Source organism: Solea senegalensis, linkage group LG11, assembly GCF_019176455.1.
Source record: "Solea senegalensis isolate Sse05_10M linkage group LG11, IFAPA_SoseM_1, whole genome shotgun sequence".
Lineage (NCBI taxonomy): Eukaryota > Metazoa > Chordata > Actinopteri > Pleuronectiformes > Soleidae > Solea > Solea senegalensis.
Window position 1 is genome coordinate 8548992 of NC_058031.1, and position 17740 is coordinate 8566731.

Genomic DNA, 17740 nt, shown 5'->3' on the forward strand with positions numbered 1-17740 from the left:
TTTCCAGATAGAGTTGTTTTTAACATCTACAAACCTACAATTATCCACACGCCATGCTTTCCAATCTTGTCGAGTGTTATCTGCATCGCAGCACTAATTTCACAAGTTTCCTCCGCATCAGGCAAAATGTATAGAATTGAAGATGCAGTCTAAGAAAAAAAACTTACAAACACACAGTCTGCCAGAGGCTGTGGAAGAGCTGCTCTGTAAACATTGCATTTCAATAGAGGCTGGATTATTCCCTCTACAAGTGCCAAAGCAACAGATGCACAAGCTGCAACAAATGTGTACATTACCCCTTATGAATAATTTAAAAAAAAACATTGTTGTAAAAAACAACGTTGTACATTGTAAACAAACGGTGTACACAGTGAGATGTAGATGTGGAAAATCTTCTCTTCGTAAGCCTGAGTGATGAGGACAGCATGAGCTGGCATTAGTCAGCCGTAACTCTTAACTATTAACACTCTGCTCTCTGGAGTCGGTGTGAATTTCTTTTATACACACCTCTTGCTCCTTGCTGCCCCGGGGTCACAAGAACTCATTAAAGATATAGTAATAGCTTAAGGCTGGCTCTCAAAGCCCTGTATGTGCACCCAATCATGACCTTAGATATGGTAAACAAAAGAGGGGATGGTGAACAAAACATGGAAATGTGAACATTTAAATTCCTATCATTTAAAAGAAAAAAACAACAACCCAGAGCATTGAGACTTACAGAGCAACAACACAGAATCTACTATCTTATAGATCAGGAGTTACATATCATATTGTACTTACTCTTTTCCTTATGGATAGAGCCTTGGCTGGACAACAGGAAGAGGAAATCCTCACAGGTGTCCTGATCCAACAGTGTGCTGTTGTGCAGGCAGAGGTCAACAATTAGGGTCACAGCTCTCTGACAGACCATGTCATACTCCTCTCGGTCAGAACTCATGCTCCCAGCTGCATCCTCAGCCGCATGTGCTCATCCAAGGGGACTAACACACCCACATGCACACACACACGCAGAAGCAGCAGCAGCAGCAGCAGCAGCCGCCTAGCATCAAGAAGATGAATGCAACTTGTCTTCATTCTTCGTCCTTCGTCTGATTCTTCTCCTTCCAGAGTCTCTGATGTGCATTTTACTCACTTGGATGCACGTTTGTGTGTGTTTGTGTGCTCCATGCTGTTTGTGTGTAAAAAAAAAAAAAAATGTTGTTCTTTTTTTCCCCCACAAACCAATGGATGACCTTATTTCATGCATGCTATGCCATGTACGGTGTGTGTGTGCATGTGTGTGTGTGTGTATAATAACAGTTGTACACACACATTTGTCCCCAGGTGATAAAAAGAACAGAATTGTTGCGTCATAAACAAAACAATAATGGGTGACACAACAAGTGCTATATGGTCTGATGACCACCATGTCCCACTTCACACACACACACACACACACACACACACACACACACACACAGATCGTTAAACTCTCATCATTACAGGTTGTAAACAGGGATTACAATTGGCACAAAGGGGGATTGTCAGAGGGAGCGCTGAGACGTGGCACACACAGGTGGTTCAGCTGGGGAGAAACTTTTCACTGGAGACGCTCTGTGCTGCAGGGACCGACCATTTCAGTTGACATGAGAAAAACAAACCCAGTGGTCATTATGGGTTTTTTTTTAGTTTGTGCACATTCAGAGGGGGAGTTGTGATGGTGGCAGCAGCATTATAGTCATATAGATTCAGGTGTGGTGACAGAAACACGGGCACGTGCGTGTGTGTACATGTCTGTACAGGGCTCTGAGGACACATTGTGCTTCATACCAATCGTGGTATGATCTTTGACATTTTGGCTGGTCCTCACAACTTTAAAGGGCTTTTTCAGGGTTAGAACCTGGTTTCAGGGTTAAATTGGGTTTAGGTTAAGGTAAGGGTTATGGTTAGGCACTTAGTTGGGATGGTTAAGTTTAGGGTTAAGGAATGTATTATGTCTATGATATAAAAACACGTTTGATTGTGTGTTCCAGGTATTACTGATGTTGTGGGGACCTAAGACTATTTACACAGTCACATGGGGAATGGTCTTCCTTATGGGAACAAAATGAGCTGCCTGATTTTGTATTTGTATTGCGTTTTTATGTACATATTTTATTGTATTTGTCGTATTTACTTCATTTAGACTTATATAATTTTTAGTTGTTTGGAATTTCATGGTCAGCATTTGTAATAGTTGTCTATTTTTGTCACAGGTGGAACAATTGCACTAAATGAAAGACAATAGTGATTTATTGATAATAGACTGATAATTTAACAAGTTCTACCTGTGTACTTGTAAATAAGAGTGACTTGGTATCTCTTGATATAAATGTTGGGAAATTAGTGTAAATTAAGCTTAAAAAACCCAAAAAACACATCTGTATTACTTTATCTGGATTCAAATTAAATTAATTTCCCATATTATATCAATACAAACTAATTTATTTATTTTAAAACACATCTGTGAAGCTGGGGGAGGAGTAGTCCCAGAAATAAGGACTAATTGACTTTGTTTTTATATTATATTAACTTACATGTTTGACCTTATCTCTTAATCGTCAACAGAAGCATTAATCAAATTATATTTTTTTAATAATCTCCATGACGAATAAGGCACCAGGAAAAAAATTTCATCCATATCTAATTACAAAGTGATATTGAGCTGAACCAGCTCTTGGTTGACTCCACAATTTAATCTAATAAAACTAAGACGTAAATACTACGCTGTTTTCGCTGGTGGGCTACTGTTCTGATATGAGAGCTTATTAAATCCCAAACCTCTCCCTCCTCCAAGGTTGGATCTACGGTTACTCAAGATTGGATCTACACTTCTTGGGAAGTCCTGATTAACAGGCAAATAACAAATTGTTTTCTTGGCTGAGGGTTTTCAAAAGAGTCAATTACTCCTGTGCGTCTGCTGCAGCTGATACTGGCTCTCCCCCATCATTTGTCCGGCAGCCTTGTTAATGCAAACTGGTTCACTGCTGCCAGCTTGGATGTTACAACAGTTACAACTCAATAATCCGCCAGTGCTGCGAACACGGATCTGTGCAATAGCATTAATGATGGAGGAGAATAGGCCTCGGGTGTTGCCGCTCTTCCTTGTGCAATTATGTTATTTAGAGGGTGTTGTCCAAGGTTGTCCAGCGCAGCAAACAAGTAAAGCTGCATGAAATGGTTCCTTGTTAACTTGCATTCCGTCATTGTGAGACAGCGAGAAGATGACCTGCCATAAAAGGTAAATGCACCATTACCACAAAGAGCATCCAAGTTCTTCCCTTTTTTTCCCCTTCCATTTCCTATTCCCTAACATGAGAGATAAACATCAAATCACAAGGAGCACATGTGCAAGGTGAATAATACATCTTGAAGAAAGATGAATTAAACTCAACAGGATAGTTTCAAATCGGGTGCGTGCAGCTGAAAAAGAGCCCTGCAGAACCGAATCAAAGAAGACATCACTCTTCATTCGGGTCACAGCTGATCGTTAATATGTGGAAATGACTGCGCGCGATGAATTAAGCAGACGAAAACACTGATCAAACGGCTCAGACTTAAGAACGCAGTGCATTTGATCCCCTCGGTTAATTATTCGGGACACACGGTAAGAAAAACAGTATCTCTGATATAAATGCATTTCCAGGTGTAAATAATTAAAAGAGCCACAACTACAAAAGTGCTTTAAAGAAAACAGACCTTAGCCCTCCGTACGCCAACAGAGAATTAATGTGATAATCAAGACGACTGCTGAGGGAGCAGGTTTCCAAGAAGTAAAACGAACTAATAATCCAACAGCTTTAAAACATCTCCTCCCGTTGCTATTCGAAATTCTGCCCATCAGCTATGAATAAATGAGGGGGAGCTGTGACGGTCATATCGATCATTTTGTTGCAGGTGTGTGCAGATTTCTCACAGCGGTTTGCGGATGCTGATGTCCCTTGGTTTGATATGCAAATCAGGCTCATCTCTGGCAAATCTTTCTGATGGTGACAGCCCAGTGGCGGCCGATGTTGAACTTGATTCATTGTGGCAAACACATGACAATAGGACGGCTCACTCAAAGCTATGCTAATCAAAATCAGCACTTTCCCGAGGGCCACGGGGCCCTCACATTTCTACAGTTTGTGTGTGTCAGGGCCTTGTGTGTGTGTGTGTGTTTTGTTCATCAAAGATTCCCGCCTCACTTGTGGGGAAATAAGAAAAAAAAGATCTATTTTGACTCCTAGTTAAGCTCATTAGTAACAGTCTTCCATGGTGTAAGCTGGATGTGACGGATGACGCTCTGCATTTATATTACAACAGATGAAGTGATGATCTGAGAACAAACAGAGCTGCCAATGAGTGTTACACAACGGTCTATAAGATCTGCAGGGAGCCATGCACACGCTATTTCTGTGACACGCTCAAAGGGGCTTAAGTGTAGACGTTAAGCCACATCGTACGCAACACACTGACGAACGACAGTGACATTATTAGCCCCAGAACAGATATGGATCGGCGTAATTATGCTGCGTCCAGGTAAAATGTGCACGGAGAAGTATCTCGTCCAAACATGCCCTGAATGTCTTTGAGACGAGATGTGTAATTGAGCTGTTGACAACACGTGGCCCCCAGAAGAGCGATAGAGTCCAGAGGACTCGCTTCTCGCTCACTCGCTGTCACGCATCTCAATGTTGCAGGCGTGTGAGGCGTTATCAGCTTTTTCCCCTCTTGCAATATTACACTTTCATTAGCCCGCACCATATTGTATTCATTATATCGTATAATACTTCACTTCCTTTTGTTATTGCTGCATATGCAATATCACCTATACTCAGTGGTATATTTATATTTATATTCTATTGTCTTTTACTCGCTTGTGTCTACGTTCTTTTATTCAGTGCTTTCCCAGGATAAATAAAGTTCAGCTAGTGCCAATTCTGATTCTGGTGTGGTGGTTTTTTATTTTCATGGAACACACTACCCTTAGATATCAGGGAAGCCAGCTCACTAGATACTTTTAAAAGAAGACTTACAACATATCTTTTTACTCTATGGCCTTCAACCAGCTTCTTTTTTTTTCTGCCCCGTGTTGTGTTTTATTTGCATTCATAGTTTATTTGAAAGTTAAAACAGGGATTTAACCTCTTGACTCTATAGCCTTTTCCTATTTTATTCCACCCTGTGTTGTATTTTACTGTTTTATTAGCATCTTTTGTTAAATCTTTTAACAGTAAGGATGGCAGGAATAAAAAGGTCTTGCGTGTGTTAGTTCGGTCACTTGTGTTCAGAAACATAAATATTTAAGTTAGGCATGCACGGCGTCTGGCTTGAGCATGCAGGAAGGACACAGGACCATTGGCTACACGCCCATTATTTTCCCAGCGTACCCTCATGAGACTTTACTGAGACACTTCTGGTCATTTGAATGGCGATGGCAAGAAAGGTTTTTAGAAATGTCCAGCATCCTTTGGGAAAAACTGCCTCTGTGTAATTACAGGAAAACATCCCAATTTCAGTGCATGTCTGCTCTGAAAGCATCGTTTTAGACCATATTAACTATTTATATGTTCTATATTAAGATGTCTTGACTGCAAAAGAAGCGAAGCTGTGTCATTGAACACTCCTCACCGTGTCTGATGTTTCAGGCATCCACATTTCACATTCCCACCAATAACGTACAAAATGATTTCTTTGCGGTTTTAGTGTGCTTTGTTCTTAGACAGGGAAACCAAAACACTGCTAAAAAGAATGAACCCTAATGAAATAAAAGAGCAACATTTTACTGGATACTGAAAAGACATTGCTTACAAAACGTTTTCTCACATTAAAAAGGATTTCAGGAAGGGCCCATCATTAGGGTTTTTCAACCCCCTGAGTCCACCTTATCTTGTCCTAGTGTTACTCAATTGCTTGTATTTCTCACTGACAGTTTTGTGGTTATTTTCTTACTCGGCAGAATACAAATGGATGCAATAAAACTGAACTCACTGTGCAACCATTTGGCTCTGAAAGACGTTGCTGTGCAGTTGCCTGGAGACAACTGCAGGCTGCAAATCGGAAAACTTTTTGGCTAAAGTGTCTGAGGTGACTGTGTGGATCTACAGGAACGTCAATGTTGGTCCACTACTTTGGTCCATATGCATATATATATATATGTATATATATATATATATCTATATCTATATAGCATCTCCAGAACTTAAAGATGAATTACCATGAAAAACGTATGGTCTTTGGTCGTTGGATCACACCTCACAACTCTTGTGATAACCAGGTTGACATTTTGGGCTCTGAATGATGTGTGAAAGATGTGTGCATGGTGGTCATATTATCGTGTTTGTAGTAGTGGTGAAAGAAGAACTCAATATAGATATATAGCCACATATAGAGATCAACCATTCAACCACACTCACACCGACGGTCAATTTAGAGTGAACAATTCACCTTATCCCGATATTGCATGTTTTTGGACTGTGGGAGGAAGCCGGAGGACGCGGGGAAAACCCACGCACACACAGGGAGAACATGCCAACTCCATGCAGAAAGCCAGGCCTTCTTACTGCAAAGCCAAGAGTGCTAACCACTACACCAACCGTATTGGTGCATATTATGCAGGATTCTCTCTAGCTGTTTTTCTTTTCTTTTTTGTTGAGCAGCATACCTTTAAATGTAAAGAACTGCTTTAGATTACATTTGCTGCCCATCTTCAGCCAATCTCAGCTGACATAGGATGATAGGTGGGGTACACCCTGGACAGATCCCCAGTCCATCACAGGGCCACAGAGACAAGCAACCATGCACTGTCACACTCACGGTCAATTTAGAGTGTCTAATTTATTACCTTTCCTTTCCAAATCTGCATGTTTTTGGACTGTGGGAGGACAGTGGAGGACCTGGAGAAAACCCACGCACACACAGGGAGAGGAAGAAAGATATTATAGATATTTTGGTGGTGATCTAGACATGGATCACCACTAAAATGTAAATAATTGTTAACCTAATGAAGTATATTGACACTTTGGGAAACTGAGCAACCTTAGTGCATGGTTTTCCTCTCTGCTTTCTCTACGTCTGTAGTCTAGTATGTGTAAGAAGAACCATTTAGGATAAGATAGGCTTTATTGTTATTGTATATGCAGAACAGCAAAACAACAACATTTATTTGGCACTCCCTGGTGTGTGAAACACAATTATAGTACAAAACGGCAATATAAATATATAAAAAATAAAATAAAACAGACTTACAACAGACATTATAAAGGATAAAAACACATAACAATGTGCAGTTGTTGCACAGAACATTGTATTAAGTAAACCTGATTTAGTAAAAATCAAGTTCTAAACACATTTCTTAACCTTCATTTCCATGATATTTCGTGACATTTAAAAATCTCGATTTCACCTTGTTTGTGTTCATTCTTCCTGTCTGAGGATTACAAGCTGCTGCAGCAGTTTCTGCTCACTGCTCTCTTGATAACCACAGTGTGTTTACAAGTCACAGTCAGATAAGAGCTACTCATTAATGGAGGAAAGACTGAAGCACCCATGTGAATCATTCCTGCGTGCAGATGATGGACTGGGCTCGTTGTTTACTATCGGCTGGTGAGTGGAGAAGATGGGGAGGCTGCCAGACTGATTTTGGAGCAAAATGCAGCTGGTGACAGTCAGGTGGAGGAAGCTGGAATTATTACAACTCCTCAAATGATGCAATAATGATTTAGTGGAGGAATAGATGAATTAATTAGTGGACGGGTAAAAGACTGCAGCTGTTCTTTAAGTGGCAAGGTTTAACAGACAGTTGTGTCAGCCCCGTGGGCCCATTTTGGTGCCAAAATTACAATAATCCATTTTTGTGACGTTCATAGTCTACAGATAATGAGTCATTGTGATGTTTGTGATTATCTGCTGTTTTAGAAAGACTGTGAGATTTATTTATTGTTCATTTATTTCAAGAAACAAACTTTTTTAAAAACAACTCGGAGGATGAACTGTTTTTTTTTTTTTACTTTTGCGGATTCTCTGACTTTTCATTAAGCTTCACCAGTAGGTCAGACATTTTAATTACCCAGTGAAATATCACAACAGGGACCTGGCACAAATATTTGCATTCATGGCACCTTCGCGATCATTTTGATCTGCTGACATTTAAACTGCCACTATTTTGCGTCACATTTTTGTGCCACAACGTTTGTTAAAGACTTCCCTGTCCATGAATTTTAATCACTTTCAAAACTGAACTGTCGCTGCTATAATTGGAGGGAAAGGAAAACACTAGTGTCTCTTTGCATTGTCACTTTATTTTTGTCAATAATATTGTTAGTCAGTCATTGATGTGTTCAGTTACTCCATGGGGCACAAAGAAATATCTGCCTTGTCTGCCTATTGTCTTACTAAGGTTTATTTGTCATTTAACCCTTTAATACCTAAGCCTCAAAATGTCTTTCTGGACTTTTTTTTTTGCTTATTTTAATCATAAAATGGACAGAAAACGTAGTGTTTGCTAGTGTAATGCTTTTGCTCATTTTTCCAGGATAATTTTTAACGTTAAATTTGAAATTTGAACCGTATGAAACATACTTAGAATAACGATTTAAATATGTTTTCGTCTCAATGTCCAAAAAATGGAGACTATGTCCAGGCGTTTTCCCCACTTTTCCCCCTGTCTGCGATATGCTGGATTTTTGAACATTAAATTGTATGACACAGACCTCAGTAGAGTAGAGTGGGTGCAATGTTATTAAATCATTTAACGAGTCTCTGGTTCCGAGTGGTGAAAAATATAGGTCTGGGAGCAAGCTGGGGTCACAGAACTAACAGGTTGTAGTTGTACATGCATATATACAGTATGTTAAATTCAGTATGTCAGATCGTGCCATCAATTTGGCACTGCTTTCTGGTCCCATATCACTACGCCGGGCAGCCTGGCAAGTCACAAGACACAGTGTTTCAGCTGTTTTAGTCGGAGGGAGTGGAAATTAAACAAACAAACACGTCTGACTATGAAACTGAGGAAGATGAACCGTGTAGAGAAAATCCAACTTTATGAGTACACAGACAAGGAACTTTACCAGAGAGAGGAGAGAGTGACCGTTCTGTGACCCCCAGCTCTCTCCCGGAACTACATTTCTCCGCTCCAACTCGTAAAATGATTTAACAGCGTTGCATCCACACTACTCCTGGGGTCCGTGTCATACAACGTAATGTTCAAATATCCAAACTATCCCTTTAATGAACTTGCTTGGAGTCAGCAGAAGGAAGAGTGATCCGGTGCATTAAGGTGTGCACACCTTAGGTTTGCACACCTTTTCCTAGAAGGTTTTCCTAGAATTAATGAAGCGTCATCATTTGATTAGCAATCTGTCACATGAAGTGTTACTGTATTTTCTATCACACACCACCACACTTATGAAGAGTAAATGTCACACACAGAGACTGGAGATATATTTAGTGAGGTTCCATCCCCTGTCTGATTTACCCAACTTTATTTTCTGCTAATAAAATTGTGTGTAAGTGAGCGAATCAAATAGCTAATGGATCCTTTAGAGCATATTCTAAAGTGCCATAAAGTCAATTTGGAGATCTAATGGATGAATAAAAGGACAATAGAGTTGCACTAAAAATGTGGACACATCAGTTGGTCAGTGTTTGGTGCTCCAGACACCAGAGGTCTCATCATCCCCTTCCCACCTGATATTGCTAAACCTCTGCTTCCCCATGCATGAAATCATTTTAGTCACAATGATGGGATGTTTGGTGATGGAGCGGCAGCAGTGTGAGATTTGTTTCTGTGTGGATAAACAACAGCCTTGAAGCTTGTGTCTGCTATTGAGAACGCTGTATTTCAATTTCAATCTGTGCAAGGCACAGCATAATCACACAAGGAGCAGACAGGTTCAGTCATTTTGTCTGATTTCTGTTTTCTTATGGGCAATATTGTTTTTGTTTGAGGTGGAAATGATTGTTATGAATTTGACAGAACAGGAAAGGGTAAAAACGCTATACTATACTTATCAGGGCTCACTGTTAGTTACTTACAAGCAGTCTTGTATGAAGTATCTTACCAGAAAATTACTTTGGTAGAAGTTGAAGTCACTTTTTTATAATAATACTTAAGTAAAAGTATCAAAAAGTAATTTTCTGATATAAAATGTACTTTAGGTAAGTTTAGGTCTATATGTGTCCTTGAGCAAGAAATTTAACCCCATGTTGCAGCGTGTGAATGGGTATGAAAGATGTGTGAACGGGTGAATGGCAAAACTATAATGTAAAGCAGTTAATCAAGACTAGAAAAGCTCATATAAATACAGACCATTAGCAACTCTTCTTCTTCTGATTTTATTTGGTGGTAGTAACAAAGATAGTTAGAGGAAATGTAGTGAGTAAAAGTCAAAGTTGCTAGAAATGTAAATAACAAAGTAAAGTACACATGTACTTAGTACTAAGCATTTGTACTTTGTTACATTACAACACTGCTTATAAGTAAGTTTGTTAACCTCTTGTATCTATGGCTGTAACCTGAGGTGACATGTTCTAAATCAAAATGATGACAAAGCCTTTCATCCTCAACACTTATTTACTTTAATTAAGAATGTAATGCAGAAGATCAAAATTTATGAGAAAAGCAGTATTTTTTTTCAATTGGGATTTAACAAATATCCACATTTCGCGTTGATTTCAGTTCCACTGGTGGCTCGTATAATGATCCTTGTGTTTCTCGGCCATCAGAATACTTTTTTAATGAAACTTCCCAATTATATTAATTGACAAAGTGGTGCCTTTTTAGTTTTTTTTTCCTTTGTGACAACTTGATTATCTCTCTATTTCTGTGACAGCGCATTTGACCGGGCAAAAGAAACTGAGGGTAGGTTTTCAACTCAGATGTAGAAAACGTGACACACAACATTAAGTTTACAGAGTATGAATATGAAAGGATTAATTTGTTATCACTGGCACTGAATTTCTTTGCACTAAATAAACGTTGTAATCCCGTGGGCAGCTCTCGTGTTGTGGGCTAAGAAGATTATCAATTTGTTTTACTTTGAGAATGGCACATTTTATTTAACCTAAATATGAATATTCTTGTCTGAATTATGTTTTTTGTCGCCAAGGCGCCTTTCTAAAGGAAAATATCACAGTTTTACTAAATGATCTTCTTTCCAGTTGTGTTTGTCATCTCCTTATGATTCTTGTTAATGTCAGCACACTGTTATCACCATGTCTGATCTTTGTTATTATTATCATTATTATGTGCCTGCAGTAAGCGACGCTCATTTGTCATGAAATAATTCTTGTTTCAGGACAGTTTTTAGAGCCGTTGATGTCAACAAGAATGCAGCTGCTCCATATTAAAGTGTCCTTAGGAGCTTGAACATCCAAGTTTAAGAATTCACAGTTTGAACACCTGAGAGTGCAAGACTGAACTGGATATCCAGTCACACAGCTTTACCACCGACTGTCTGAGCACAGTGACACAGCTCCCCTCTCTCTCGTGGCAGCATTAAAAACAACCTGTGCCATGAAATGCTTTATTTTCAGTACAGATCTTGTGGCAAAAGTTTATTTTATGTAGGAGGTAGACTGGTGGGAAATTCAGAGTCGTATAAATGTGTTCAAGCAGGAATCTGGCAGAAAAGCAGCGCTCTTTGTTTCCCTAATAATCAGTGGAGGTTATCCTCTGCCCACCAACTCTCCGTAATCTCCATCCATAATAACACAGCTGCTTCCGAGATGTGGCAGGAGGCAGGAGCCCCAAACGTCTTTGGTGAGAAGGAGAAAAGCCGCTCTTTGAAGACAGGCTGTAGGGAACATAAGGCTCTCCAGCCCTCCCAGGGTTTAATGTCTTATTATTTCCCACAGACGGCACAAAAATGAACAGTTTTGTCACCAGCAACACTGTTGTGCTGGTGTCACTTCTCCTGTATCCACAGTGATGGAGCGAACAGGCTTAGAAACCAGGGGGGAAACTCAGAATAAAACTTGTTATTAGCTGTTCATTTAGCTGGCATTTCATATTTGAAGACTATTTTGGAGTGTGCTGGTGAGGGACCAGTCATGTACTCAGGATGAATTGATTAAGGCTGAGGAGTGGAATACATAAACATGGAGCCAAATATAGAATTATCCAATTATTTCTTTCAGCCGCCTCAGTCCCGGAGTGTCACCACATACATCTGCACCTCTGTCCCTGTTAAAACACGGTGACCTATTCTATCTCTGCTTCATTCTGCCTTTTTTTTTATTTTTTTATTATTAATTAAATACAACACTTTCTTCATGCAGCCTGGAGACCATGTTAACAGCACACGATGAACACGGTTAAAATGAGTTGTTTAGATGAAGAATTTATTCCTTCTCTCTTTTCTTTGTTGCCATCTTCGAAGGCAGCTGATTGGCTTATTAAAATGGACGGTGAGTGTACAAAACCTTGCAATTATGGAAGGGCGATCTGACTACATGCTCACTGCAAAGCTTCCTTACTTAATCATGTGTGACTGCAGTAATAATGAATATCAGTGGATGACATCCTCTGCTATTTTGTCTAAATGTGCTCCTCTGTGGCTGCTCACCCTGGGCCATCTAGCGCTCATGCATAGATTGTATGACAGCATGATTAATTGTGTTGTGTTCAGGAGGCAAACTAAACAAGCAGATGGATATGTGAGGAATCTTCAGCAGTGGGAGAGAAGTAACCGTATATATTGAAGGAGGGGGAACTGGTATAATGACAAATGTAACCTCACCCACGTTTTTGCTGATATGTCAGAAAACCACTGTCCAGGAAACTAAACAATATATTTCTCCGAAGGATAAACAGGTTCTAATCTTCCACTTAGGTGCTCTGATGGCCTCTGTAATGGCAGCATAAGCTACTGTATCACAGTCACATTCAGTTTACAAGACTGGAAAGGGAATTTGACTGTATATGCAGAGAGAATATTTTGCAAATTCTGACATATTTTCTCTTAGTGTGCACTCAGCAAATGCAGATGTGCCCACAGAGGTAATATCCAATCATCAGCGGCATATAATTGTGTTAGACTTCAGACTGTGATGTGAGCTGTGAGTAGCGAGCAAAAAGATTTCCACGCCCTCACAAATTATTATTCATACAGCACTTCCTCCCCCTTAAATACATCAGCAACAGAAAGAAAAAAAAACTACATCGACTGTAGAATAAAGTATAGTATGCAAGTGCAAGCACAGCACAACGGAGAATGGCGACTGGGTGCAGAAAATGTGCACGCTTCCAAGTTCCTCAGCAATAACGTGCAAATTGTGGCAAGAGAACACATTTCATTCATCGCCGTTTCAATCATCTGTCATCAAGTGACAGAGTTTTTATGATTATGCTTTACCAATTTATTTTTTTTTTGCCATCCACTAGCTCAGCAAATGGAACGATGTAATTCATGAATGAATGACCGTGAATGTGATGGTGTGAGTTTACAATTGTGTGATAATCTCATTGCATGTGAACACTGACTTGGTGAGAGGAGAGCACGCTTTAAGAACACAGCGTGGCCTCAATGTGTAATTTGGCATTAACCCCTGTATAACATGCGAGTCATGTGACATCCAAATGGTTTGACGGGGGGGCGGGATTTTCAGTCCGTGCTGGCTGAGACTCCTTGGCACGCACAGACACAGCGATGCCTAACTGACACGGCTGACAGCACAGTAACGCTGTGTAAACTGGGCTCATGCAACATGAAACTGCAAATAAAATGTGGCTCTTGCGGATCGCCACAGAACACAGGGGAGCCGGGTACTCTCTCTTCCAGGTCTCCTTCATTACACGCTGAACAGAGTGGAAGCAATAAGACATGAAATCATAAAAACACAGACCCTGTGGTGCATGTGTGATGTGGAACACACCGTGAAGTGTTTCACTGTTGAGCCATGAAACAAAGAATTTATGTTGTGAGCGTCCCTTAATAGAGCTCATGGAAAGTAATTTAGAAAATGAATCATTTATTTCCAAATAATTAAATGTTGTAAGTAAACACTTATTGCTTCAAGTGAATAATTAACTAATTATTGTGATTAAATAAATGGGTGGTGTGTTCCCAATATTCTGAGTACAGAAATCCACACACAGATTTAGTTCCAACATCATTTAAAAAAATATTTAGAGCAAAATAACACACATTTGAATGCATGAATATGAATAACTTTAAAATAGTGCATATTTTATTCATTTATCTAGGAAATGGTTTGCTGCATATTGCCTCTCAGGGTGGTAAAAGAAAGAACAATAAAGATGAGTTTGTTCGATATGCTATGCAGCTACCCAATGTTTTTCTTTCCCCGCGGACACCCAGTGCCTCAAAGGGTACAATATTCGACAAGCCCAGAATGTGTTATTATTTCGCTCTTCAAAGCTGTTGCATCATGGAGTGGCACTGCTGTGCAACAATAGCCAATTCAATTAACCAAAACATGCCATGACCTTTAACACAGAAAAATACATAATTATCACATATAATATAACAGTTTCCAGGTACAACATGCGACACAGTGCGTATTAGTTACAGATTTGTTTTCAGACAGACTCAATTTCACAGCTTTCTCTACTTTATCAGAAACACTTTGAGTTAAATATCTCATGACTTTTCAACCACTGTCATTCCGCTCCACCGCCTCTGAATGACCACTCCGTTTCTATTGATTAAACCTTGGGATCTGCATTTCTTTCACTTTCACTCTCTGGAGAGACATATTGACATTCAAAACTGCAGCTTCCCATATTAATAATTTACTCATTGACTGGGCTGTGGTCTTAAATATGCAGCAGAGCATTACAACGACATATAAAAAGTGTCAGTATCATCATTGTTATACTGCAGTTGCAACTACTGGCCAGTCAGTTATTTGCTGAACAGCATTTCTGCTTTGTCTTACAACATAATAAAAATTAATAATGGAAATCATTTGACTGGTTGATGTCCAGGCTTCAATAATAGGACTATTTAAAGTGCCAGAACCCATCACAGCTACAGACAAATGCTGTTGTATATTCTTCATTGTAATTTAATGAATATGTATGAAGCAAATGGCCCTTTTCCACCTAAGGTCCCAGCTCGCCTCAACTGGCCTTGCCACAGCACGACACGGTTTAGATTGGTTTTCCACCACAAAATTGAGTTACCCGCTCAACATGGGCAGAGTCATCACTGCACGGCTGTATGAAACTGCCGTGACTTTGTTTTACACGCGACACGCACAAACGAGTGACTCGTGACTTGTAAAGCAGTTGTTTTCAGTGTAACTGTATCATTAGAATCAGTATTTCCTCCATGACCAGAGCAAAGACTCCATCTGGCACATGTCACTGGGCTGAAATACAGTGGCAGGGTTTGTGATGCTGCTCGCTGGTCACGATCAGCAGTGCTGTCCCTAAATACACCAGACTCCTCTGTTAAATATTGAGATTTTAGATATTTCCCTGGTAATTGTTGGAGATTAAGCCACATTTTTAGGATTGTTAAGTCTTTTTAACTGATCTACAGTTCGGCATTGTTCGGCTTGATTCTTGTGTCGGACGTCTTTTCCTGTGACAGTGGTCTGACCAATCAGTGGCCGGCTGTCTGGCAAAGTCACGCACTCAGCTTTCTTGGAACCTCACCAGAGCAGGTACTAAAAAAGTACCTGGTACCAGGTACTAAAAAAGTACCTGGTACCAGGTACTATGCTAGTGGAAACGCAACCGTGCCATGCCAAGGCGAGGCGAATCGAGCGGATGGAAACACACAATAAGCTAAAGCCTAGAAGTGCTTCTACTGTTACTACTACAGATATGGAAAATAACAAAATATTAGCCAAATTGGCTGTTTGATGAGATCATACAATAAGGCAAGTAAAAGAGTTGAAGTGAAATTTAAAAAATAATAATATAGAAATAATATAGAAAAGGTCACAGAGTATTTAATTGATTGAATGTCATTGGTGTAAACAAACGTAAAAGAACTCAAAGTACATTCTTTTTTACATTACATTATTGAAAAGTAAATTGTATTTACAAAACAGACTTCCTCAGCTCCTCACTGCATAACCTCCACAGAACTTATTAGAACTTGTGTGTAACAAAGTAATAATCAAAAAAGTAGTTGATAAATATATCTTTCCAGATGTGACAGTTGTGAGGCTAATGTAAATCATTGCAAACAGACTAAATTAACAGATTACTGAATAATATTTGAAATTAAATTCAACATTTGAATCTTGATAAACAAACACGGTAATGGATTTAAGGATAACAGGTGCAACACACTTGTTAATTTACAGAAAATGTACATTATGAGATTGTACATGCAAAAGGTTATTATTGGCTGCTGCTGTAAGAACTGCAGGTATAACTCCCTGTGGTCAAACCCTGTGCGTACATAACATAAAAACTAGGACATGTCTCCCTCTAGTGACTGAATAGGTGTAAACAGTCCCTTGAGTTAGGACTTTTGCATTAATATTCATTAAAAAAAATATAAGAAGTACTAAGATCTAATACAAAGATGTGTTAATCACGGTTTGTCATTAGAGTCACATAAATCTCTAAAACCCATAAAATAGTTGTGTATCATGTCTTCCTGCAGTCAGTGGATCATATAACATGGGAGCTATTGATAAAAATAGTGATCTTTTTGAATTTATATTCACATAAACTTTAAAAAGGCACTGAAAGCAAACTGTTGTTTGTAAGATACACTATGATGCAATACTAGAAGGGGTGTCCTGGGCATCTGGGGTGGTAATAGGATTTGCTATTGATTTGGTGATCTAATTAGTTTGTTCAGTATTAAACAGTAAATCCAATCCTCTTTGTCTCAGGTTGTAATACCTTTTGGCACTGCTACACAGTGAGTGGCAGGACGAAAATGCCTCGTTGAGGTCATATGTCAGAGGAGATTGGCCAGACTGGTTCAAGATAATAGAAAAGCAACAGTAACTCCACCTTTATAGGTGTAAGGTATGTAGAAGACAACCACTGGACAGGCAGAGGCATATTGCACTACTTCTGCCAATTCATTAGGTGTCCTGTGTAATTAATAAAGTATGTTTTGAATAACGAAATGCAGAATATGAAAAAGCTATTGTTTATAGTTTTCAGTACTGACTTTTCATAAAAATATATATTTTCTTGGTAGGGAAAAACCCACCTTGGTTTAAAAATCTTGTGTGCAATTGTAGACCTCTAATGTGATTATGGTTTACTCGCAAGCCACACAGTAAAGGCTTTTCATAGTTTTGCATGGCAGAAAATTATTCATCCATCATTCTCACTCCCTTTTAACCAGCAGAATACTGACAGACAATAATCCACCAAACCGATCACAATGTTCAGTTCAATAAACTGCTTAAAATTCATTCTATGGAGATGAAATGTTGGCGTATGCATATTTGTAGCTCATACCTCACAGAGGAATAATGAGCTGGCAAAAAATGATAAGGGTCTTGAATGTACCTGCTGCTGAACTTTCTCTGCCTTCACTTCACCGGCCACAGGCAGAGTTGATGTCATCTTCCGTATAGAACTTACTTAATTCAGCTCGTTAACATCGTGATAACCCAAATTTAAGTGCAAATGTTGTGCAGTTTAAATAATGTAAAAGTGTTTCTCAAAACCTGTCTACAGCCGATGGATTTTATTGTTTCAAGATCATGACATTACCACCTGCAACTAATGGTTCATGTCAGCGTCCACCCAAACAAATGTAGTCAAAAATAATAAATAACACACAGA

General features: G+C 39.3%; 1 protein-coding gene across 1 annotated transcript in view; it reads right to left on the reverse strand.

The window, feature by feature from the left end:
* The window catches only part of syt6a (synaptotagmin VIa), a 55795-nt gene extending 54788 nt beyond the window's left edge, over window positions 1–1007 (reverse strand). The window contains exon 1 of the mRNA XM_044039318.1: window positions 781–1007. Within this exon, the coding sequence (XP_043895253.1) occupies window positions 781–937 (157 nt within the window). The 5' untranslated portion in view covers window positions 938–1007. The remainder of the gene's footprint in view (window positions 1–780) is intronic.
* Window positions 1008–17740: the final 16733 nt, after the last annotated feature.